General features: G+C 39.6%; 1 protein-coding gene across 1 annotated transcript in view; it reads left to right on the forward strand.

The window, feature by feature from the left end:
* Positions 1-27,434, forward strand: part of IGF2BP3 (insulin like growth factor 2 mRNA binding protein 3) — a 187,652-nt gene that overhangs the window by 5,456 nt on the left and 154,762 nt on the right. The window contains exon 3 of the mRNA XM_074984636.1: positions 22,582-22,630. Within this exon, the coding sequence (XP_074840737.1) occupies positions 22,582-22,630 (49 nt within the window). The remainder of the gene's footprint in view (positions 1-22,581; positions 22,631-27,434) is intronic.

The raw sequence follows: 27,434 nt of genomic DNA on the forward strand, positions 1-27,434 counted from the left end.
TGAAGTTTAGTTTGAGGAAAAAATAGACTTTAATACCTTGTTTAGTGAGAAGCATATGACCTTCAATCAGTCAGTTGTGGATTAAAATTTGTGTGTAATTTTAACATGAATGTGGTAAGTATGTTGGGAGTGAGGGTATGAATGCCTTGTGTCTGAAATGGTTGAACTATGTGTGGTGGTTGGTTGAATTTTTCAGTTAGGGATGGAATACTTATTGATTTTTGATAGAGTATTTGAATATAAATATAAATGGGATAAGAATTCCATGCTAATGTCACATGGTTTTAGTACATTGTACAAAAAACTGCAAAATATAGAATATTGGTTTTGTTTTTATGGGCGTATTCATGATCTGTTATGCCGTGTGGGGGGGTGGGGGGAGAGGGTGAACTACATGTCAGTTTGGGGAATTAGGTGTCAAAATTCTTCTTAGTGACTCTGGTTCTTTGTGCCTCACATCCACGTTTATTTTTGCAGACATGAATAGTGTGTGTTTTATTTTTTTTTCTCGGAAGCTAATGATTATTAATAGTGGAAAATGTACATATGGCTAGTTGTAGCTTTTATGTATCCAGTATATGGTTATAGTGAATTATTATTTACCAGTTTATGGAGAATTATATTGTTGGAAATGGCATTTCTGTAGCTCCTCACAATAAGACATCAGTGCATATAAAAGCACCCTTTTTGTAGCAGTCTCTTAAAGTAGGCTGAATTATAAACAGCACGTGGGTCTTTACATTTTGGTAATTTTTTTTCCCCTCTAAGCATTGTAGAGACCCATAATTCTGTAGCAATGCTAAATTTGAATAATTTAAAGCATAATTGGAGGACTGTAAAACATAGTCAGGGATTGGTAATCCAGATTTTTTTTTTCTATCTAGCAAGTAAAACCCTTAAACTTCTGCAGTGCTCTGTATATGGGAGTAAATCTTGAGACCTTCCAGAAACTGAAATTACTGTGGAATACAGCTGCCTACTTCTTAAGTGGTGCTTTGCAGAGAGAGTATGTGTGCAGTTCCAGCACTCTACAGTCTTTCCTCACTTCCGCTTAGTTTGCAGTTTGTTTTGATTTATTAATCCTTAAATGTTTTGAGACTTGGCTAGACAAAAAATTCTTTCTTTTTGTGATATCTCACTAAGTTGCAATCAGCAGAGCTAATGTACCCCCCCCCCCAATAGGGAGCCTGGTGGCAGAGTAGTTTTGGGGGCAGGGAGGGGTCCTCAACTCTGGAAGTTGCTTCCCTTCCTGTTCCAAAGACTGCCTTATTTTCCTTTGGCCTTTTGATAACGAATTGCATGATGGTGCAGAGTGATCAGAAGTTGTGTTTATGGGCAACTATGGCATTTTGGGTGCAGAAGTCTATTGGGGTGTCAACATTGGACCAGCCAGAGGTTTTATTGCAGGTTGGCTGGCTGTGTCAGATGACTCAGGCTCGTGGTATGTAAAATTCTGGGACCATCCACCTTGCAGATCCCAGAGCAAGGGAAGTCTCTGCTGCCTGAACCCAGATGTTTGTGCCACAGTCTGGTAGCTTTGCAGCCTAGGCCTTGTGAACCTAAGTCTGTGGTGTAGCCACTGGATGTTCTGTTGCAGCATACATTGTCTTTTATATATTTTGTATATTTAATATCTTTTGTATTGTAAGAGTATTCAGACTGTGGGTTAGCCATTCTAAAAATGGTAAATGAAATTTAAATTGAAACTGATTAAAATTAGATGTTATGAAACAAAAATAAGGAAACTGCTTTTCATTTTTTTTCTGGGAATAAGGCATAGTAAGATCTGTATGCAATACTAGTGATTACAAAAAGTTGAAATGCAGTGCCTTAATACTTTCCACAAAAACCTCAGTGCATTCTTCCAATTTTGTTTTCTTATTTTCTGAATATGTAAAAACCTGTTCATGTATCTCAGTCAGTTAATTCTTTGATTGTCAAATGCGTGTGAAGTGGTGGAGGGCAGGTTAACGACTGTTGAAAGCTGGTATACAGATGTTACTTTTGTTCCTGCCTCACTTTTGAAGGAAAATATGTATTGGCAAATGGGCTTTAACAAGTGGAATATTTAGGAATTATGCTTAAACCCAAGCTTAAGGGGTCTGTTCATACGTATTTTGCCAAATGTCAAGTATAGTATTTGGCTGGCCTTGTCCTGTGTGGGTGTTTCTGTGCATGAGCCGCCTCCTCTCTATCTAAAAGAGGACAGAAGACTCCAAAAAGAGCTGCAGCATATGATAGAATGTCATATGGTCTTGCATTGAAGCTTATGCTGGTGATGGATGTGATCAGTAAATAGTTCTGTGCTTACCTCTATCTGTAACTTCCAGTCCTGCCCGTCCACTTAATCTGCCACTGAAGCCACTGCCACTTCTATTGAAATGGCCAGTTTAGCTTTTAAATCCTGTTTGTACAGTAAAACTTCTGTTTTACTTTTGTCAGATTAAGACAGTTATCACAGTTTAAAATCCATTTACTCAGACACCTTTTTTCCCCTTGTCTACTTTGTTAGGAAGCCAAGATGCACACTTAATTAAACATTGTTGTCTGTGTTAGCCGATTTGCATGTTATGATTCAGTTACTGTAGGTTGCTAGAGAGCTCATTTATCACTAAAGCCATTATAGGTGTAAAACTATAATGCAGGTTATGTCCCCTTGCAGAAGATGATATTCTTATGTTTGCAATAGAAAAAAAAATCGATATAAAATATAGCACAGTATTGTCACTTTGCTTGAGCTAGTTCCTCTTCAAAATAGTTATTATAAGAACTTACATTCTGTATTTCAGATTTTTATCTTTTGTTCTGCGTAGTTTCCTTTACGTTTTCCATGTCCCTGTTTGCATATCAATTCCTGTTAAAAGTTGCCTCTTCATTTTGTTTGTCTGCGTTAGAGAGATTTGTTGACAAAACTGGTGTTTAGTTGACAATAACTCGCTGAGCTTCCACATTACAAATGCATTCTGTCCATGGTACAGTGTGACGTTTCTGTGGGCAGCATTCTGCTAGGAGGCAAAATGCCTTGCTTGACAGCATCTGTTGACAGAAACATGAGTGTGGATTCTCCGGGAGGTCCTCTCTCGACAGACGGCTTCTAGGACACTGGGCAGCCCTGTGTGCTTTGCTTCCAGTTGGTCATTGTGTTGAGAGAGGGGCCAGGCAGTCTGGTTGCTCTCAGTCGACAGAACGATCCGCTTTCGTGTGTGGCCGCAATCCGTTGACAGAAGTTTTGTTGCAAGATCTCTTCCAACAGTATTTTCTGTTGACAGATCACTATAGTGTAGATGTTGTCTTTAAGTATAGTGGGATTTTAGTCATCTAAGAATGGCCTTCTGTAAAGATTTATTTATAGCTATATTAAACTTCTCAAAATCAAAAGTACTTGGTTCTAGCACTTGTAATTGGCCTTTGGGTGGAAAAGTAGATGTGTGTGTTAATCATAGTTTGATAAGAGCATAAATTATGAACCTTACACAAAGTATAATTCATGTGCTTGAATGTTTTAGTATTTCACTTTCTCATCAAAAAGGAAAGATTTTTAAATGAAAAGTGGGAAAACTTCAGCTTCTGCTTTGATCTTTGTTTTGTTGTGTGAAATGTTTATCACAGTATTTCAAAGCAATCAGATAATATACAGAACAATGATTCAGATAAAATGTCATTTAATCAAGATTACATCATAATGAGCCACTTGCTATTCAAGTAGAAAATGGTTTAGTAATTAAAGAATTTGTCAAAATAGTTGCATTTCCTTTCTTCAGTATTAGTATAATTGGAGTTGAATGTTTGCTTTTGAAAGCTTAGTTTTCATGCTCAGCTGAATTTTTGTAGTAATCTTTTAAGATAGTTAAGTATACCTTGCGTCTACATCTTTTTCCTCTGGAAATAGTTGATCTTATTGTTTTGGTAAGAAGAGTTACTTTTGTATCATTTGTGGAGGTATAAATCAGAAGTGATATTTGCTGATGGTCAGCTCAGAGTTATGAAATACTTTACTGCGTTGGCAAGTGCAAATAAAAATTCTGGTTGTAGCAGACCCACGCTTATGGCGTTCCATGAGCAACAAGGTTTCGTTGTGTCGTCATGTGTCTAAAAACGTGGTTCTAGTTCTGTTCAGAAAAGTGTTTATCTGAAATGATAGCTTAAATAATTTAGTTTAAAACTAATAGGAATAAAGCTGTTTCTATGTTTCATTGCAACTGTTCTATATTTACGGTATCGGAAAGGAATTCTAACCTGTTTGGGGTAAGCAAGGCTAGAGGCAGTTAAAAAAGAGTGGTGCACAAACTCTATGTAACAATTTTCTGATCATGAGATCTGATTTTACAAATTTTTTTATCTGTTTAGTCTTCTTGTAACTTTTGAAGACTTTTTTTTTTTTTTTAAGATTAATGTGAATTTCCAGAATTGAGTCCTAATTTTAGGACTGTATCTCCACAATAAAACTTTGAAAAGTAACATGGAAACTTATTCTCAGGGTGGGCCGGTTTGCTTACAAATCTCTAGTATTTACACTCTCTTGCAAGGTTCTGGATGTGAAGATAACATGATGGGTTTCTCCTAGTTAATGAACATTTTGTCTTTTTCTAATTTTTAGAATAAGAAATATTCCAAATAAAAAATTTTCCTTCCAAATAATGTTTAGTCAATTCACAGAATACTAAACTTAAACCATGCTGATTTCAACCCCTTTTACAAATTACTTACTTACATTCTTTACTCATGTGAGTATAACTCTGGTTGAAACTGCCAGAGGAAATTTCTGTTCAGTTTATTGACAATCTGGCTATATCATGGCAGCTATTGCGGCACTGAAATGGCAGAAGGAAACTTTTTAAAAAAAAAAAAAAAAAAAAAATCTCTTGTCTTCTGGAATCGTATTAGTCACTTTGAATTTGGCTTCCAAATGTATATTTGCTAATATTGCATGTACTGTCAGCAGTCTTGACTTCTTGCTGCATCTGTTGCTGATGTGAATTACTACAGTACAGAACACTGAAGTTTATACCATCCTTCACCACCACCGAGTTGATTCGGCTATCTTAACAATGACAGTATACAGACTGTGTGGTCTTGATTGAAAAAAAATTAATATTCCAGTGTGTGGAGAGAGCTCTTCAGTGTGTGGTCCTTTTGTTAGTGTAAATTTTGTGAGGTTTTCTCGAAGCTTAATATGGGAAACAAATCAGTACTTTTAACAAAAATAACTTGCAGCAATGTTAATCTCTAAAAATTAGAAAATTTGTAACACTAATGTATATGGCATGCTTTACAGAAGTGATTTTTAATGAACATTAAAATTTATTTTCACTAAGTGTCTAATTCAGTAACAATGATGAATTTGCTGTCCTTAATCAGACAGGATTTGACTGACATCACTAGGAGCCTTTCTTGATTAAGGATGTCAGAATTTGGCCTTAAAAACCCAATTTTTATTTAGCAGTTGCACGTGATAATATTTCGTCATATGTGCAGAAGTTCTTAACCTAGCATACAGTGGTCTTTCTGCTAGGTTGGACACTTAGGTAAATATGTACAGATTTAGACATTTATGTCCTATGAATTGCATGTTAACAAACTGTGCAGTTGTTTTCAGTTATGCAGACTGAAGTCTAACTGTATATATAACAGAAAACAAAAATTATAAACTATGCTTTATTGTATATCAAACGAGACAAATGGGAAGTACAGACAAGCATGTGGCTGCCTTTCTTACAGATAATGGTAATTTTTTCCCTTAATTTACATTCTATCTGCAAACTGAGAATTCTCTCAAAACTCTTGATGAGTACAATCCCTCTCCACAAAAGATAAAATAGAGCAGAGTTTCTCAATCTTTTTTATAAAGTACACATTTAAAATTATAAGTAACCTCAGTACTTATTTTCAGCGGCATGATTCAGATGAACTAAAAGTCCAATTTTCTATTAATCAAGAAGGTCAAGAAAGAGAGAGAATGTACTCTCTGGAAGAGCTCTGAGGACCCCAGGGGTACACATGCCACTGGTTGAGAACCGCTGTAATAGAGCGATATAAAGAGGTCTCACATTCTTTTGTAAGTGTGAGTCTTCACAGAAAAACAAACAAATTACTAGTATATTGAGTATTATAAAAGCACTAATTTACAACTTTTTTGAAATACATAAGTATGATACGCTTCATGTATTATTGGTTCATTTATTCACCAGGTATCTGTATTTGGTGATTCTCAGGTGGTTTCTTAGCCATTAATGCAAGTTAGTAAGGTTCTGCTATACTTCAGTTATGTCAGTTTAGGTTGGTTATTTTGTGCATGTTGATATAAGTCTACCTGACTTCAAAAAACCAAAACAAACCCCACACGTCTTTTTGTAGGTTTGACCAGTGTTCAGTTACTGTAGAGCATGCACAAATTGTCTGAATATCTATTCTGGGGCATTTGGCCACTGTTTGTTTGAACCAAGAAGCAGTGCTTATTTTCCTATTAAAACACTGAAAATCTTGCATGGGGGGGAATGTAACTTTTGTGTGCACACACATCGGTCCATGGTAGATTACCACTAAAACTGAGTCACTGTCAGCTCCATGAGCGAGTACTGCTGAGCTAACTTTCAGACGCAGAACAGTTGAATAAGCAATGGCAAAGTGTGTGTGTGGCAAAATAAGAGCAATGGCAAAGGTTCTAGGACCAAGATTAGGATGTTGACCCCTTTTAACTAAATAGACATTGGCTGGTAGAATAACTTTACGTGAGTGGTGTTTCCTTCTGGCTTGTTAGAGTACACAGTAAAAGTTTCTGTACTATTTGACTTCCTCTCTGACAAATCTCTTTAATGACTATTGCTTTTTTGCTCCCTGCCAGCTCACCCCCCCACTTTCACATCACTGTATACATGCAATTAATTTATTGCAAGTCTTAACTCTGCAGTATGGATGTGATTTAAATCCAGTGATTGAGACTCTGGGATGCTACTTTTGAATGTATGATCAGTAGTTGAGGTCCATCTTACTACTTGGAGCTACAGACAGCTTTCTGCTCTATGCCAGTGCTGTTTTTTTGAACAGGAGTTATTCAAAATGGCTATTGAAATGAGCATTTAAGTTACTGTAACTCTTTAGCTGTTGGCAGTTGCTTGAAATCATGTGTGAGGCCATGTGTCAGTGAGGAGTTCTTTTGAATAACCCTGGCTTGCATCATTATCATAATTGTGTGTGAGACCTTAGGAAAGCTGTGTATGTAAAATGTTGTCAAACATCGTGAGGCTTCAGCATAGAAGTCCCTGCAATCCTGAAAATTCAGTGAGAGAAGGAATGGTGTAGCATGGGGTCTAGATTTTTTTGAAGGCTGTGATATTAGTATCCTTTCTCAGGCAATATTCAGACGTAAACTGGATAAACCACTTGAGAATATTAGGGAGAATTTTGCCTGGTTCAAAAGGGCTAATTAGAAGATCTGACCCTATTTCTTCCTCCTTGAACATGCAATTCTATGAACTTTTTGTACGCTGTATAGATAAAATGGATATGTTCAGAGAACTGTTTGTTCTCTGTTAAATCACTCACTTTGGAGCAGTTTCTCTGTATAGAGGTTTATAATAGTTCTTATTGCTGCTAATTCAATTATTACCTTGTCTAGTATGTAGGAAGAGTAGTCATCCACTCTTCTGAAGTAATTAAATATTTAGGAGAAATTGGACAGTAAGGCCTAGTAAATAACAATAGTTTCATGCCTGGGTTTTAAATGCTTTTTTAGATTCTAATATAGCATTCCTCATGCTCTTGTGTAATCCTGTGTTTTAGTGCTCTCTTGCCTCTTTTCATAATTTGATGGTTTGAAAGGCACTTAATTTCATGTCCTTTTTCATAAGAGTGTGAATTGCTGGTTTTTCAATATTTTAAGTGTTTTTTGTGTTTTACATTATTTAAGTGCAAGTTTCTGTCTTGTGGAAGATGTGGGTGGAATTGTACCTGGTAGTGCGGAAAGCAAGCAGTTTTTCATACTGCTGTGGAAAATAACATATCTTTGTTTACAGCAGAATTACTGAAGTTATAATGTGCTAATACTGTAGTATGTTTGAGGGGAAGTGTCATCTCCTCTATGGCTATGAAACCATATTACCACACAGACTAATTTTTAATTTTTTTTAATTAGTTGCCTTAAATGTCATGGCAATCAGTGCATTTTTTTTTGACCTTAGATCTTCAATTAACTATTCAGAAAATAAATGTATTTAGTAGGCATATGTCAGTAAGTACAAACTATAAAGTCTTAACTATATTTCTTAGTCGATGGGTACCAGGGTTGCACTAAGTACCAAGATGATGGTTATGTAGTTGTACTATAGTGAGACTCAAGTAAGGTAAAATAAGTATCCAATTTAATTTTACATTGTTCACTGTTTTTGAAAAAGCATAGCAAGTTTTAAAATGTAGTTAAAGCTACAAAGTTAAATGTAGTTAAATTGTTCCTTTTAATATTTTTTGGGGGGGCAGGGGTCACACCAGTATAAAAATATTACTACTGAGTAGACTGTTTGTCATGATGGTAGAAACATATTGTACCTTTTAGAGTAATTCTCTGCTTATGCAGTAGCTCATATTCTAGGTTTACTCTGTACTATAACATGAAAATCCCTTGCATTTTTGTCAGCTCAGTGTTTGTTTAAAAACTTAGTATTTGTTATAATGTCTTCAAAACATATGCCTTGTTTTCAGGAAAAGGAAAGGTCTTTGAAAGATGGTGGTGGGGAGGTAAATTATCACTTAACCTTTGTATCTAATTAAGTAACTCTTAAACTCAATGCTAATTTTTCCTCATGTGAGTCAATGGATGAAAATCTGTGCCTTAAATAAAATTTGCAACTATTACATAAATTTACATATTTTGTATATATGTAACCTTCCTGTAATGTAAACTGCTTCTGTGGGATAGTTTAAAATATAATGTAAAATGAATTATTATTGATGTATCACAGAGTTAAATTTTTGTGAGCAGCTGAACTTGTCAGTAAAATGGAATAGTATCTGGTAGGGACATTTTCTTTAAGGTGTGATGTACATGTTCAATGAACATGTTTACAGTGTCTGAGTTACAACTTTGGTTAAATCAGGTGTGCTAAGCCTAGCTTCTGTAAATACAGCATAAAATAGAGCACTAAGTAGGACGACTTATTGAAGACATATATCTGAAAAAAACTCTGAATAAAAATAGTTTTACATGAGTACTGACTCATGTAAGTAAACTTGGGGGAACATGATATAAACACTAGTTGTATAGCTTAACTATACCAGTACAGTTAGAGCAGTAAGAGCTGTCCTCCCCAGTGTAAGTACAGATAAGCGTAGCTGTGTTCTAGACTAGTTAAATCTTATTCCCATATGGGAAGGGGGAACAGTTATATTGGTATAATTGCATGCATTCAAAGAGTTGTACAGTACTGGTATAAACATTTTTGGGGAGAATGAGGTTGTGGGAGCTGCTTCATATTGTATGGGAAATGTACCTCGGATGGCACTAAATTTGGTCTGCTTGTTGCCTCATTAGCTTTTCTGAGCCAGGGATTAAGGCTATATCTACACTTACTGGGAATGTCAATGTCTGCTATGCAATTTTAGGTATGCCAGTTGCTCCTCCCATTGACATTTCTCAAACCTTGTGGCTTGCAAAGACTTCTGGTGTCAACATTGACCTTGGAACATCACAAAATGGTGCCCCAGAAGATCGAACCTAAGCATTCCATCTTCTGTAGCCGATGTAGACCTAGTCTTTGAGTGCAGTTCGAACACTAATTTGTGCACTGCAGAGGCTCCTAACCCAAATAGTTATCATTGATACAAAATCTTGTTTGAGGGCTAGACGTTATTACATAGAGATTTTATATGCATTCCAGATACCTAGAACTACAGAATTGTTAGATATTAATTTGCTGAACAAGAGAGTCCATTCTCCATTTGTAAGGTAATAGAGAACTTTAGTTACAGTCTGAAAGCTCTTGTTTTTGCCTCTCTATGTAAGAAAGGGGAGGCATTTTTTTCTTCAAATCGTGTATTTAAAGTAATAGAGGAATTATAGATGTGGAATAAATTCTGATAGGTTGTTGCTAATCTGTCCCTTCCATAAGTCATACACTAGTCATTAACCAGTCTAAAACACAGCTACAGTCAGTTGAGGTTTCTAACAAGAGAAAACAGTGGCCTTCTAGGTTAAAAATGACAGTCTGTAAACTTCTAAGCTGGCTGGCTTTTTTTTGATAAAAAGTTCTTAATTCTTTTCTGTATAAAACTCAGGCTAGAGAATCATTGCTTTTGTTTGGGTATCTGTTTCAAAGAGTTAATATAGTTGAGGGTAGCAAAGAGACATGCAGTTATTTAAGTTCATTTAAAATAGATTTCAGTTTGGTGGCACAATTGAATTTGGCCCTTAAGAGGAGCAATAAGCAGATGCTGTTTCCTTTTACAATTATTAGATTTTAGTGTTTCTACAATAATTAGTTATAGAACAGTTACTAAAGCATTATCACCAACTAATGATAAAGTATACAAACTATTTGTGATGCATTGGCTTGTTTTAATTTTGTTTTGCTTACTGAATTTTGTGAAGTAGCTAATCATTTACAATAGTTCTCTTCTTAGTCATTAGTGTGTGTTTTTGTAAGGTTCTGCAGTGCTGAACAGTTTGTGTGCAAATGTCTGGGTCAAACTTGGTTTTAAATAAAACTCCCAAACCTGTTTATGAAATCTTCCTGGTTAATTTACCAGGCAATCTCTTCTGTGTGCAGGGTAGGTGAAGTGCAAAATTATGTGAAACGTGGTCTAGTTTAGAGTCCTAGAAGAGCTAACAGTAGCCCCCCCCAGTTCCTTATTTTTTCTTCTTGGAAGATTAGAGAGTACAAGTGGGAAGGAAGGAGGATAGTTAACTATTACCAAATATAATAAATCCAGTTAATCATCTATTTTAGAAAATATTGTATAGAAAAATTAAATTTTGATCTGCACATAAACAGCTATAGAGGTTTTTAGTTTACCTTGTTTAACCATTAGATCATTAACCAAATACAGTGTGTTTTTTAAATGCACAGCTAGCAGAAATTAATATAGTTACTCTTGTAGTTAAATAAGGAGGCTTTAAAACATAAGGAACACAAAAAAGCATGTACATTAATCCATACAACTATACTTCCACAACTTGTCTTGTTGGCTGAGACTTCCAGTTATCAGAGGTGATTTTTAGTTGGGGTAGAACCTAAAATATATTTACTAATATTGTTAGTACCTTAAATATAGTGTTTTGAATAACTCAGTCTTCCTAAATGCTGCTCTTAGTTTTCCTTTGTTGCTAATTCTTTAAAAAAAAGTCTGAATATTCAAAATATTAAGATTTTTAAGATTTTTGTCATGTAGTCAAAGTAATCTGAACGAGGTGCTGCCCAATTAAATTAGAATTTTACACCTTTATCAGAGGTAAACATATCCTAAAATGTCATGGCAAATACCATATTCTCCCAAATGTGAATTTCTACTTCTAACTGCTTTTTCCCAAATGTTTATCCACTTTTGTTACAACACCTAATACTTGTTTGAGCGTTGGAAAACACCCATAGTCTTCCCTGTGTAGTCAAGTGGAGTCTAGTGGTTTTCCATCATTCCAGAATCAGGGCTTTAGTTTCCTGTCTTTGTCAGGGATGAGAAACATGAGAGAGAATTGCTATCCTTCTGAAAAAGGACAATGAGTTTGTGTAGAACAGTGATACTGTAACCTCAGTGGTTCAGTAGCCAAATAGTGATCAGCATTACCTAAAAGAGCATCAGCATTGTGAATTCTCTTTCATTTACGATAGTGCTGTATGTTCCTATTTAAACAGTATGATAGGAGATATTTAATGTGTTTCTAAAAAGCTCATAGGAAAATGCCTTATGAAATATTATTTGATCAACTAGTAAAAGGATCATCCTTGGTGTAGGTTCCTCATCATCATCAGTAACTGTGGGCTCAGTGCCCATTGGTGTCTGCCTCTCTCACTATCTACTTCCATCTTTCCCTCTCCAGTGCAGAGTGGCTTAGTTTCTGTAGACTAGCTCCACACCAATCTACTGTATCATCTATCCATTTTGGTGTAGGTTGGTTAATAATTACACCACACAATGTTTCAATATCATGTGCTTCAAACAGATTGAAAAGCAGCTTGTGGCTCCTAAGTTGCAGTCCGAGTATCACTGATGTATACAAACAAACCAACCTTCGTATACTCTGACGGGGTGGTGGGGTATTTTAAGGCAGGTGTTCTACATTGAGCTATTTTTAATTCACTTTAAATAGAGATTTGTTTAGAGGTGTCATCTTAGATTTGAATCATTTGTATTAGTTAAGGCAATCAAAATAACTGTGGAGCCTGAAGAGCAGAAAAGTTTGTGGCCAATATTTATGATTGTATTGCTAGTCTCACACTGTTTTTTCTCAAAGCCCTTGATTCTGGTGTCATGTAATGTGTGAGAGACTTTGAGTCCATTGTAAAAAGTTTCTAGCCCTTACAATTGTGAAGGAAAACTTGAAAATGTGACATTAAAGGCCAAGACCCCAGAGGCAAATGTATTTAAGCCCAGATCAGGATTTCTGAAGCTATTGGGATTGGTAATACTTCAAACAGAAAGTTTTTAACTATGAGAATTGTTGCACTCCTTGGTTGTTCAGCTTGTCTTCAGGACAGTTCATTGACTCATTGTTCCTGATTTAATCCCACATCATTTTACCCTTCCTTCCCTCCTCTTTTTTGGACCAGTGTTTACAGCCATTGTCAGTTAGTTAAATCAATTGATATTGATGGACATAATTGTGGATATCGTGCCTAGCTAAAGGATGTACGTGCGCTCTATCTTCTCTGAGAACACTTGTGGAATAGATGTTCTGACTATGTCCGGTAGCTGACTTTGAAGAAAGAAACTTGTTGGCTTTTTTAATTACAGGCATTAGTGCCTATATTCACCCACAAATGACTTTCATATGTGCTTAGATGACTTTTTGCCCTCTTGTAGTATAAAAATAGTTGAACTTGCTAGTGAGGATTATAAATGCCTCCCTTCTTTTCACACAGCCCCTTCAAACTGGATATATACACTTTGCAGTAAAGGCTCTCTGTATATGCAAGTTTCATGTTGGAGCGGCTTCTTGTGGCTGATACAAATCCTGTAAAAACTGGGTTTGTAATGGAAATGCTGATAGTCTCATCACCAGCAGCACCCTTAAAATATTCAAGGGATAAAAACTGTTAACATGGGTGGTTTTTTAATTAAAAAAAAAAAAAAAGACAGGGAGGAAGAAGGAGAGAAGATTAACACTGTGTGTTAAAGAATTTAAAGTCTATGCAGTTAAGATGGTTCATAAATAAGGTGACCATCCATCCTGTATTGGGTGAAATGGTCCTGTATTTGGGATGCCAAAAAGATGTTCCAGCTTTATTTTTTTAAAAGGGACTCATTGTCCCGTATTTGGGCTGTCCCCTTTGCCCCACCTTTTCTGCCAGCAGCTGTGCAGATGCAGCTGCTGGCGGGAGTCACTTCCCTGAGCCTCAAGGAGGCATGGGCAGCTGCTGTGCTTGCCTCTGGCTCCTGGGGAGGGCCAGTGGTCCTGCCTCCTTCATGGCTCCCCAAGGCTTGTAGGAGACACCCCTCCCCCCATATCTCCCTGTCCTGTATTTGGGACAGGGAGATATGGTCACCCTGTTCATAAAAATTTTTTTTTACATTTTTGCAGTTGTACAGATTGAACCTCTCTAATCTAGAGCTCTCTCAGCCAGCAATATCTGTAATCTAGTGTGGTTTTTTTGTTTGTTTAAGATAGCTGGATGACATACTTGTTGTGGGTGTGTCCATGATTCTTGTGGTCTCAAAGTTTGTTTATAGCCATCAGTCCTGGTGCTCAGTGTTCTGTGCTATTACTTTAGCTCTAATTTACCCCCCAAATGTCTTCTATGAGCCCAGTAAACAGTGGAAGTGTTGGTAATGCTGCTGGATAACGTTGAACCTCATGGTCTGGTAAATTCTCTCATCCAGCACCAGGCAGGTCCTGAGGTTGCCAGACTAGGAGGATCAAGCTATATTTCTGCTTGTAAAAGGTAAGTGGTGTTTGGTTCTTTAGGTGGGCAGCTTAACATGATCTGGATACCAGTTGGTGGAGAGTGAGAGGAGAAGTAGCAGAAGTGTGTGTAATTTTAAAGCATTCGCTCACAAAAATGAACTAAGTTGTTTATGTGAGGGTGGAGCAGGGAGAAACAGTGTCTTTCAATAAACTTGCAACTTCTATAAAGAAGCGGGGTCTAGGGCAGGAGTCAGCAGCCTTTGGCTTTGGAGCTGCAAGCGGCTCTTTAAGGACTTTTGTGGCTCCCAGTGCTGTAATTGCAAAGCAAAAAAAAAAAAAAAAAACCTCCTGATTTTACTTTCAATAAACAGTGAATGTCTAGTAGCCCCAAAGTGAACAACTCTTATCTAAATAGCAAACAATATATGATCTCAAATCATTGGATAATTCCCCCTTGCGTCCTCCAGAATGAGAGAATCATGTAAAGTGTGAGGAAGTAGAATATGTAAAAAGCTTGTCAACATTCTGCAGTCAACATGTATCACATTACAAATCATTGTGTGTGCGCTGCTCTTAAAATAAGTCTGGTTTGACATTATTTATCAAGGACTGTCTCATATTCACATGCATTGCAGTTCGTGAATTATTGAGTTTTTCACCGAATTGGAAAAAATGGCTCCTCTTGCTATTTTGGTTGCCAACCCCTGGTCTGGGGGAACTGTGAAGTAGCATGCCTCAGATACATTTAAAAACTCCGTGGTTGCAAAATTCAAGACCATGTTCTTACTGTTGGATGGTGGAACTCACCACAGCATCAGTGTAGTGGTATAATCAATTTTTAAATAACTTAAATTTGTGAAACAATATTTACTTATGGTAAAACTCCTGGAAGATGCAAGTATCTTTCTTTAAATAACTGCATTTAAGTTGAAATATGGTAATACTGATTATTTTCCATATTAAATCTATGGTCCACACTTGAATTGACAAATATATACTGCAGTCTAATCAGAAGTATGAAAAATAGTTAAAATTATGTCTTGAAGTGGCCTTAATTGAAAGCCTATTTAATTTGCTTTTTAAAAAAATAAGGAATACAGGTTTATGTCCAGTCTGAGCTAATTTGGACACGTTTGATCAAGAATAACCTTTAGGTTTCATGCATTCCAACAACTTGCGTTCTCAAAAATCTAGTTGTTAAGAGGGGATGGGGGAGAGGGGGTTGGTCTTTCATAACCCAAAAGATTTCTCCTTTCTAATATAAGTCCAGGCTGAAACTAAATTTCTCTGCTGGTGTCAAGTAGCATGGCTGGTGGCATTTGATATAAGAATGGAGATTATATATAACATTGGCCGTACAAGTCCTACACGGTTACTCTTAAAATCTCTGATGGAGAGATCCAAGCTCACTTAAGGGTGTAGGGGAAACAGTTGATCACACCTTGAAACTTTTTTTTTTTTGTAAGGAGGAAATGTCTCTTCAGAAGACAACATAAGGGCCATATTTTTTATCTTGACTGTTGCATATATATGTGTATACATTTCTCCAAAGCTGCTTCTGTGGTTGGGTGCAGAAGGAAAACGAGAGATGTAGGGTGTATCGTGTGCGATTAGAATCAGATCCTCAAATTTAAATCTTGCATGCTTCAAGTTGTCAGAGATCTTCGTTGAAACTTTAAAACCCTTCCTGTTCTGCAAAAAGTGATGGTACGTGGTGTTCTTTAGGTAGGGCTGGGGAAGTACAGTATCTACATAACACACATTGTTTTCTAGGCCTTCATTTGTGTGAGCAATAGTATTTTAAATCTGAATTGTGGCAGTAGGTTTTGAAGTTCAAGGATGTCCTTTTCCAGCGAAACAAATATGCTGTAGTATGTCTAGGTAGCTAGAGAAGCTACTTCTGCTTAGCAGCTCTCTCTTTTTGAACACTTTGATTAAACTAGTTTGCCTGGAATTTGAAGGAAAAATACTTCATTGTTTAAAAAAAAATCTTCACTAGTAACAATATTATAATGTAGACAACTTAAATATCTGAAGCCTGTTACCTAGTATTTCCTTTTTTGGCAAGCATTTTGGTTGGACTTAAGAGTTTATGGGCCAAATTAGGCAAAATACAGCAATTATTACCCTTAACTTGTTTCATCAAAATACACAAATTGCTGAGCTTTTTACAGAAAAAATGTAAAATCTTCACTAGCCATTTGTCACTTCTAAACATAGTTTCCAGGGTAACAATCTCAAGTGTGTGTATATTTAAAAGCTACCAGTGTAATTCTGCTTTTAGCAAAGGGAAATGAAAACAATATTTGATTTCCTCCTCCCCTCCCCCAATCCCAAACCACTCATTAGGAGCAAATAACTAATATGGTGACTCATATAGTATTTGAAGGTGATAGGTGTCTTTAAAATCAAGAGCATTTATTCGCTCTTGATTCGAAGGATCTTGGTTTTTTGCTTGTCTTGTATAGTTAGTTAATATTTAATTCCTTTAAAAAAAAAAAATCTTACCTGGGTTAACTGGCTAGCAAATTGGGTCTATTAATTACAAGAATTATTCCATTGCTACCTTAAACCCTCCCCACTCCTTGTTGTGGTGCTATGTTAGTGTTTGGTGTGGCCCGCTCTATATGTTCCATACAGAGAATATTGTGTGTTCTTGTGAATAACTAACTTTGTAATATTTGAATGTGGGCCTGGTTCTCCCTCCCCACTGATGTGAATTGGTAGTACGTTTGCTGTCACAGTGGCTGAAATGATTTGTGAGAGAAGCATTACGCACTGTGTAGATAGAGTATCTTCTTTTAAAAAGAAAAACCCCTACAGAGTGAATTAAAATGGTTATTAATATCACTCTTGTTTTATGACTAAACAGTAGGTGTAAAATAAAAATAAATGTATGGCTTTTTGTCAACTATCAAAATCATTTTGAAGGCTGATTCATTAACAGGAGTTTGCTGTATGGGTACACGAATAGTTTGCTTTACAATGATTGTGTCAGGTTAATCCAGTTCAAAAATCTGGAGAGCTTTTTAACTACTCAAGTCCTTTATTACACCATCACTATTTGTAACAAATATCAACTTAAAATTTTAAAATACTGTTCAGGGCTTTTTGCCAGGTCCTGTTTGTTCAGGTAATTTAGTAAAATAAGAGATGGGTGGTTGTAGTTTATCAGTTCTAAATAGGCACAACTGAAATTAATTATTCTTCCATTCTTCACACATTTCTTGAATGCATAAATCAAGACAACTTATTTTCAACTTTGTTTGAAGTTGAATGACTTGTAGTTGAGTTGAATTAAATTTATAGATCTTTAGAGAAGACTAGAAAACTTGTGACCCATTCAGATATACGGAGTCATTTTTGTCTTGCATGGAAAACCATTTTTTATTTGAAATGCTGTGGGTTTATGTCAACATCTTTCGCTTGGACACTACTAACATAATCTATATATTTTTGTTCTGTCTGGTTGTTAACCAGATTGAATGGATGAACATTGCACTATATCTACAACTACACAATAATTCACAAAACAGCTCACATATAAACTCTTTGTGGTAGGGAACTCGTGGTGGTTTTTTTTTTTTTTTTGATGGAAAGTGTTTGTAAAAGGCTGTTATGTGCACGATGGTGGTATAGAACCACAATCTTTTTTGAGTTCCTATAAAATGCTGGATAGAAAGACTGGGAGTGCTGAGCAAAAGTAGGAGCTGGTTTTTGGTATTCTTTTTAAAAACACTTGCACAGTAATATCTTAGTCTTGCCATCCTCCCTTCTCCCAAAAACCAACAACAAAAAAACTCAAATCTTCTTCTCTGAACTTTCTTTGGACAGACATTACCCCATTCACCATACTGGAATGAGAATGTTATAATTTATTTAAGCTAGAGATATGTGCCTTGTTAGAGTTTGAGCACCTTCACCACAAAAGAAGTTTGCGGGATGTGAGAGGAGCAAATCACTTTCAATGTTTCCTTTCCTTGCCAGTCTTTGCTTAGTGCTGTGGGAGGGATAGCTGAGTGGTTTGAGCATTGGCCTGCTAAACCCGGGGTTGTGAGTTAAATCTTTGAGGAGGCCATTTAGGGACAGGGATTGGGGCATATAGATGTAAGGGATGGCACTTGGCCCTGCCAAGGGGGCAGGGGACTGGACTAGGTGATCTCCTGAGGTCCCTTCCAGTTCTATGAGATGTGTATCTCCAATTTTATATATATATATATATATATATATAATAAACCTGTGGGGTTCTCCATGGCCACAAGCATGGTGCCATCCCAAAACATGGTTTAACTATGCCCCCCTTCTGAAGTTTGTTCTAAGGTACATCAGTTGCTTTATTGGTTGAGTAATCTGTATTAAGTCATGCAATTTTCTGTCAGTGAGCACAGTGAAATCTGTAAGCATATAAAATTGATGTGGGCACAATATAAATCTGTTTAAAACCCTTCTTCAGTTCACCACTGACACTTGTATTTGGATCCAGTTTCCAACACCCCACCAAAAGTGCAATTTGAAATGAAAGTGTGAGAGTGTATCTTGTTCTTTGCTTCAGCTGCAGTTTTGGAGCAAGCCTAGTACAGGAAGTAAAGCTTTATGTATTTAATCTTCTCCAGTAGAGGGCTGTTGTATGTATTTTGAGAGAGAAATGAACATGCTTTTCAAAAGTTAGATGTAAACTATCTGAACTGCACATTACTTAGGATCAGATACATATGTTTGATAGTGTAACTTAAGTGAACAAGAGAAAATTGGTCTCACTGACTTAGATCGATTTTAAGATGCCCACGTGGTGTTGGTGTTAGGTTAGCACCAAAACTCATTCTTAATTTTATTAAGGTTTTGCTTATTGAATCTGTAACTTTCTTTGAATACTGGGTGACTTGCAGATGGCCTAAATATTAACATATATAGCGCAAGTGACTGAGCAAGACCCAGGAGACATTGCAATATTAAAACCTAGCATGCTCTACCTTTTCAAAGAGAGCAGCAGTATTTAGAAGGGATGTGGCGAGCTGATAATTATTGAAATAGGAAATGTCTCTGGAATGAGATTCGGACTTCTGTTCCCCACTGCAATTGAGGTGTCTCTTTTTTAAAATGAGAATTCCACACTGTAAGCACCCTAAAGTGTGTGTTTCCTCAGAGGAAAATCCTGCTCTCATAAAGCTCGATAATGTTGTCTCTCTGAAATCAGTAACCAGGACTTGTCCCTTAATATGGACCATTTTGACAGATGGTGCCTGTGGTTTGATTCATGCTGCTTTCTCAGAAGTTACTGAAGTAAAGTTGCATGGTGATCCTGCATGGGAGTGTGTACGCAGATCAGATGAAGGTAATTCAGTAATATTTTATTGGTATGACAAGCTGTACAATGTTGTCAGTGTATAACAGCGGTGGTAGTTACAGTCCTGTCCAAGTATGAGCTGCCGAGAGAGAATCAGATTTATCGTTGAATGAATGTTTCTGATCCCTTGTAAGGCTGCTCTATGGCATAATTTCTCCACTTTTTTTATTTTCTCTCATTGTTTAGTTTTTTTTGAGAAGCCTTATATATTTTTACTTCAAAGAAATAGCCTCTTTGTGCCCATTTTCTGTATTGGAGTAGGAAGTTTCCACATCTCTCCTGTCACATTAGTTCGTGATGACTCTGGGTTTGAGCTGAACTTTGAGTACTCTTACTGCATCTACTACAACACAACAGTAAAAGGATTCCCCTCTGACTTTTTTTTATTTTTGCGAAGAAAAACTAGGTGATGTCAAAGCACCGTTGGTGTTGGCAGACAAAAGAGTTGAAGTTAGGCAGTTACATTTGGAGGGTGGCTGCTGGATGGTACAGCTGATTTTACTGAGCTTGCTTTAAACTTGATGAAGCAGGTCTTTGCCCACAAAAGCTTATGCTCCAAAATATCTGCTAGTCTATAAGGTGCCACAAGACTTCTTGTTGTTCTCAAAGCTACAGACTAACATGGCTACCTCTGTCATAAGTGTGCAGTGTTCATTTAAAAAATGTGACATTTCACATGGTAGTGATGTTCTAAATTTGGACGTGCATAGCATGAAGATTTACCTTTTGGAGGTGAGCTGTCAGTTTCCTGTCCCTCCCACTTTTTTTTCCCCACTTCCACAAATGATAGGGCATCTGGTCATTTAGGAATGTGGTCTTTTTTCTTTACATTTTCATCCTAAATGCTTATAATCTTGGTGTGCTAATAAAATGACTGGCCAAGATAACTTTCATCTTTTTTTTTGTCTTGTCTCTGGTAGCTTAAAAATTGAGACGTGGCAAAAGAGGTCATGAATAAAGGGCTAAATCTGGTTTTATGATATGTCTTGTGCTTTGAGGTAAAATGGAAGAAACATGGAGTTTTCTTGCTAGATAAAATAGGAGGAAGAAATGGTGTGCTTGAAATTCACTGGCTGATATGCATTCATAATAACTCTTGCCTAGTTTTTTGTATCTGGAGTTGAACACTTCTAGAGAGACCTGTTGATGGTATGTGGTGTGTCTAGCAGGTACATTTTAGGTGCTTCTGGAGCAAGTAGTGATGCTTACCTAGAACCCTCTGGTGGATTTTAATTGGAATCTACAAATGAGCAAGACTAAAACACCATATCTCAGTTTGAAACACATAGAACATGTAGATAACTTTGCCTCGAAACATTCTAGTACTTGATATGGTGGTTACAGACTTGACTGTAAAATATACATTCATGTGTTCAGTGTTACTGTTGGTGTGGTGTAATGAGTACGACTGTTTTGGCCATGCTGGACTGTTTAACCATATTAAGAAAAGCCTTTAAAGTCGCGTGAGATTGCAAAGATTTCTCCATGTTGTGCATTGCTCACATTGGTGGTGTTTCAGCAGCAGAATATTGCCAGCAGACTTTGGAAATCTTGGAAACTCAAAATTCAGGGCTCTGATTTATATTTTTGTGTTCATTAATATTTACTGGAGACCACTTTTATTCTGTCCACTTCACTGTGAAGTCCCATCAGGGTGACCAAATTTTGTTTTTCCCAATTTAAAATAGATATATACAAAGTACTTTTACAGTTACATTGCACTCAGTGGTATCTGTTCATCTTCCAAATTAACTTTTTTTGAGAAGATAGTTATTTTCATCAATTTAATTGCTTGTCCAACATACACAATGTGGCAGTGGGCTATTCACACAGTACAGCTAGAATAGTGGGCCTGGGTATTGCATTTGGAGGGGAAAATTCATACACCAGACATGTTCAGGATACTATCGGAATTTGCTTTTTAGATGCGTCCTTTTGGACAGAGTATTTCAAGATGTAAAAACTAGCCTGGAGAGGTGAGGATGGGAGGAGGAGTCAGTTCTATCAGAAATTGGCATAGATGAAAAGCGTGCCTTCAATGCTATTGTTAGGCAAGACTGCTCATAAAAGTGAGGATTATCTGCTTTGTCATAAAAGATTACTTGCCAGTCTGGTTTTTATTTTTCAAAACCTGCTTTTTTTTTTGGCCACACCCTGAAACTTCAATACAAAAGCACATTCTTAATAAACCAGCTTAGAACTTTTAAACATTCAAAAGCAAAATTGTATATGCTTGAACTGTGTTGTATTCTGAGGCGTAAAAGTTTCTTCAGCCATTCTTAGCCAACGAAGACTTATTTGCACCCTTATTCTCCACTCCAGAGAGCTTTAAGGGATTCTTTTTAAAGAACAGTGGTATCAAATTTCATGATTTCTTGCAAGAGGAACTTAACTGGCCACAGACAGACCTGCAGACATTCACGTGCACTCTACCTGAGTACAGCTAGAACTGTATTAATCTACACATTCTTAAGAATCCCAGGGGCTATGTGGCATCTCTGGCATTTTTTTGTTCTCTTGCACTGGGGGAAGGGAGAAGACAAAGGATTTGGCCATGAATCTAGTCAAAATGTTACTGGGCTTTGCTATTGTACTTTGAAATAAATTTTTTTTTGTTGACTAGATTAGTGACTGAACACTAATATACATTTGAAGTGAAAATATAATGAACTAGTTTATTGATTTCCACTTTAGAAGCAAAGAATGTCAGGAATTTAGATGTTAAAATATGATCAGTTAGGCAAGTTCTTTAACCAAACCTATTTATTTATTTTTATTGCAGGGCTGTGGGAGGCTGTAAATATTTGAAGTTTCTGCTTAGAAACCTCATCGCGTAGTTTATTTTTTTCTCAAAGAGTGAGGGATGGGAAATGAGTAGGTTTTGTATGCTTTTGCATACAGAGAGCTAGATACTCACGTGTCTGGAAAATATTTAAATTTAAAATAGCTTTCAAGCTACACACTTTTATGAAAGGTTACAGCTGCCAAATAGAAAACAAATATTACTATTACAGTTTGGACTTGGACTTGCTATGGTTTTGATTTGACTTCTTCCCTTTCCTTTGTCTTTTGTATACTGTGGACCTAGTTCTGCCTAATTTATTAGAAAATACACCTAAATGTACACTTTTTGCTGTTAATGTTGCTTTTTCTATTTTTTTAACTATTTTCTTTAATTTGTCTGCAGGAGTCGGAAACTTCAGATCAGAAACATCCCACCTCACTTGCAATGGGAGGTATGAATTCACATTTTAAAATTAAGACATGGGTATCAAAAGTGTTTCTCTTCTTCATAAGACTTCACCCCTTCCCCTCCCCCTCGCTGGTTTCATACTTGCTCCAGTCTGTTGGGGGGTGGGGGTGGATCTTTTGAAAGTGTGCACAATAGAGCCTTCTAAGCAATTGAGATAACTCCCTTAGTTTCTTCTCTCCAAGTTAGCATAAAATGTTGAGAGAGATTCTTAGGTGAATGTGGACTTCCTGATTGTCTCCTTGACAAAAGGTTTGTCTGCTTCAGAATTTTCTGTTATATGAATTCAGTAATCTAATGAAAGTTTAGATTTAAATACTTGGTTTAAAAAAAAAAAAAACCACACACACACACACACGTTTCCACAGCAAAACTTGAATACTAGGCTTTTGTCTTTCAAATATTTTTTTTTTCCTGTTCCACCGTTATGGTAGTTCTTTAAATAGAAAGGTTTGCTCATGCAATTAAAACATCCACTCTGTCGCCAGACATTTCCCCACAATTTCAATTTGATGCCACCAATAAACTTGTGATTCTTCTTCGAGTGTCCCTGTGGGTGCTCCACAATAGGTGTTGGGCTTGCCTGGCGCCGCAGATCGGATCTTCCAAGCAGTTTCTGCCGGACCGCGCATGCGCCGGCGTGCGCCGCTCCCTTGCGCGCTCCTGGCCATGTGCGCGATCCGGTCCCCGCCAGTTGCTCTTAACCGCCGTCGGCTGCAGACGGAATCCGAACTAGGCTAAGGCCAAGTAGCGTATTCAATGACTTTAACTGTTTTTCTTTAAAGTTTTTCAAGTACTTAGGCTACTGCAAGTTAGCCGGTTGTTATTTTTGCAAAAAAAAAAACAAAAGCAACAAACAAACTACAAGCGGGACAGCTTCAATCCAGTCCCAGTAACAAGCGCCGGAGGCCAGGAGCATAGGGCCATCAGCCCTCCTGCTGCGGCAGGCCATCGGAAGGGGAAAACAGCACAGAGAAGGTGCTAAGTACCCGTTTAACAACTGAAAGACTCACCAACAATGTCCTCTTCAGGATTTAAAAAATGTGAGTCCTGCCGAGAGGCGATGCCAGCGTCCGATGGGCACAGTCTATGCATAAGGTGCCTTGGGGAGTCCCATGTTGCACAGAAATGCTCCTTCTGTGCTAAATTAACAGCCACAGCAAGGAGAGACAGGGAGATGCGGCTTAAAATGCTGCCTTTTTGATAAGGCCCTCCAGCCAGATGTGCCGGAGCGGCCGCAGCAGGAGGGACCCTCCAGGGCCCATAAAAGGAGAGCTGCCTCCCTCACCCCATCAGCGCAAAAACGGAGGAAAGCCTCCCCAGCCCGATCCCTGCCGGCAGCAACAGCGAGCGGGACGGGAGGAGCGAGCAGCCCCCAGCTGCAGCAACAGCTGATTGGCGGCGGCACAGAGAGCTACGTGGAAGCGGCTCAGCCTCCGATAATCAGCCAGCCGCCCCGCACCACAGGCAGGGCGGCGGCTAAACAAGCGCCGGTACCGGCGGCACCGCAGGCAGCGGCACCGACCCCCGGGGAACCAGCGGTGCAGAGCGCACAGGCACGCAGCCTGCAGGCACCGAAGGACGCCGCACGTGCGGCACCGCCTTCGAGCATGCCTAGCACGGTGCGGACGGGGCCGGGATCCCCTGTGCATCAGGGGGCGGAGTTACCTCCTCCAGGGAGGGGGAAGGCTGCACACAAGAGGAGGCATTGCAGCCCCTCTCCGGACAGGGCTGTGGAGTTGCTTTCTCACAGCCCTCCGCTTATGTTGCAGACTCCAACCAGAAGGCAGGGGTCCCCCCTAGCCTACCCGGAGCCCCCTTCTCCATTTTTGCAACCAGCCTCACCCTGGCTGGGACCACCTTCACCCTTCCTGGGGTTGGAACCGCTGGACTATTATGCAAAATCGCTCTCTCCAGTGTCTCGACGATCTCCCTCCCCCAGACGCAGAGGGTATGCACCAAGGGAGTGGTCTAGGTCACCTTCCCAAGAACAGTGCCTATACTGCCATGGTCGCCCCTACCACGCGGGGCATAGACACCATCAGCAATCTACTAGGGAAAGATCCCCACAGACGATCTCGTACCCCCGAGGGCAATTGCGACCGGGGACAGAGACTCAAGCATCTCAGGGGGGACTGGTTATGGAACCCCGAGATTTTCCCTCGCAAACCTCTAGCGAGAGGGTGTACCATCGCCAGCAGGAACCGGAAGGGTCCAGAGAGACGTACCCCAGCGGTTCCTCGCTCTCCTCCCCGGACGAGGCTACGGCCCCGGGGGACGTCCATCCTCCGGACGATCTCAAACAGTTTCAAGAGCTGTTTAAGAGGGTGGCCTTCACGCAAGGCATCCAGACAGCAGAGGTGCAAGAGAAACACCATAAGCTCCTCAAAAATTTGAGACCTCCGGCCTCCTCCAGAGTAGCAATACTGCTTGATGAAGCGATCTTAGAGTCCGCCACTACGATATGGCAGACCCCTGCGACTATTCCACCTGTCCAAAAGAGAGTGGATAAGAAATACTTCGTGCCGGCGAAGGGCATGGAGTTCCTGTTCAGCTACCCACAGCCAAATTCCTTGGTGGTGGAGTCGTCACAACAAAGATCAAAGACATCTCAATTCAGGACAGGGAGAACAGACAAAGATGCCAAGAAGCTAGAGCTGTTCGGCAGAAAGGTCTACTCCTCCTCCACTTTAACGTTGTGAATGGCAAATTACGCAGCGCACTTAGCGAACCATAATTTCGACAACTATTCCAGGTTAACCTCCCTCATGGACTCGCTTCCAGAGGACAAAAAGCCGGTGCTCAAGGCCATAGTGCAAGAAGGCTACGTGGCCTCGAGGACGGGAGTTCAGATCGCCCTGGATGTTGCGGACACAGCAGCACGTTCCACAGCAACGGCAGTGGTGATGCGAAGGGAGTCCTGGCTCCAGACTTCGGGTATACCGAGGGATCTGCAGGCGAAGATAGTTGACCTTCCCTTCGACTCGCAGAAGCTGTTTGCTGAATCAACTGACTCGGTCCTTCATTCCAGTAAAGATTCAAGAGCCACACTCAGGACCCTGGGGATTTACACCCCTCCATACACAAAGAAAAGGTACTACCCTCAACAAAGACGGTACCAGCAACAGCGCCCCCAGTACCACAGGGGTTACGAGCAAGGGCGACATCAACAGCACCAGCAGTACAGAACTCCCAGGCGACGTTCACAACAGAGCCGTGCGTCCTCGGGGCAGGGCCAAAGGCCACAAGTTTGACATACAGATCCAGGGCTGCGCCATCACTACCATCGCACAAGGTCATCCGAAGCGACTATTCCACCATCACCTCCGACCATTCTACGACCAGTGGCAAAGGATCACCACAGACAAATGGGTGCTGGAGATCATAGCCACGGGGTACGCCATCCCCTTCCAGTCGCTCCCACCGTCACGACCTCCACTCAAGCCCCACCTCCAGGAGGCCTCCCATGTAGCGAGGCTCAGGCAGGAGGTGGACCATCTCATGCTCATAGGGGCAGTGGAAAGAGTGCCGGAGCAACTGCAAGGGAAAGGGTTCTACTCCAGGTACTTCCTCACGGAGAAAAAGACAGGAGGCTGGAGGCCCATCTTAGACCTTCGCGGCCTCAACAGGTACCTGCGCAAGCAGCGTTTTCGGATGACCACAATCGCCTCCATCCTTACAGCACTGGACGATGGAGACTGGTTCGCAGCCCTCGATTTATAAGACGCGTACTTCCACATAACTATCCATCCGGCTCACCGGCAATTCCTCCGGTTCATGGTAGGCAACGAACACTTCCAATACAAGGTCCTACCGTTTGGCCTCTCCTCGGCCCCCAGAGTCTTCACCAAGACCTTGGCAGTGGTGTCAGCCTACCTGCACAGACAGGGGGTATTTATTTTCCCGTATCTGGACGACTGCCTGCTCAGAGGGGCCTCGAAGGGGGAGGTTCTGCGCATGATACGCGTCACAGCAAACACGTTCTCTTCACTCGGCCTGGTTATCAATCTGGCAAAATCAAAAATAGACCCCACACAGGACATAGAGTTCATAGGGGCTCGCATAAACTCGGTTACAGCGAGAGTATATCTACCAGAGGCTTGCTTTCGGGCCATCGGCTCCCTCGTGCAGGTCATCACCTTCAGCCCTACGGTGCCGGTCTTGACGTGCTTGCAGCTGCTGGGCCACATGGCAGCGGCGACGTTCGTAGTACAGAACGCCAGGTTACACATGCGCAGCATGCAGCACTGGCTGGCAAGTGTATACAAACCGGCAGTACACACCGTTCACAGGGTGGTGTCGCCCACAGCCGGGGTGCGCAAATCCCTACAATGGTGGGTAAACCCCAGGAACCTGCTAACAGGGGTACCCTTCCACCAGCCGCAAATATTGGTTTTTCTCACTACAGATGCCTCCCTCATAGGGTGGGGAGCGCACATGGGCGAAGAGGTGACTCAAGGACTGTGGTCACCCACGGAACAGTCACTACACATAAATATACTGGAGCTCAGAGCAGTGTTCAATGCCTGCAGACACTTTCGAGACCACATACAAGGCAAAGTCGTCGGGATCAGTACAGACAATACCTCCACCATGTTTTATATAAACAGGCAAGGAGAAGCTCGATCCCGTGCCTTATGCGCGGAAGCAGTCCGCTTATGGAACTGGTGCATCGCCAACAATATAATCTTGAAAGCCTCATACTTGCCGGGTGTGCACAATGTGAAGGCAGACCAGCTGAGCAGGCGTTTTGCACTCACACACGAGTGGCAGATCCGTCCCGATCTGCT

The sequence above is a fragment of the Carettochelys insculpta genome, chromosome 2, assembly GCF_033958435.1.
Source record: "Carettochelys insculpta isolate YL-2023 chromosome 2, ASM3395843v1, whole genome shotgun sequence".
NCBI classification, from domain to species: Eukaryota; Metazoa; Chordata; order Testudines; family Carettochelyidae; genus Carettochelys; species Carettochelys insculpta.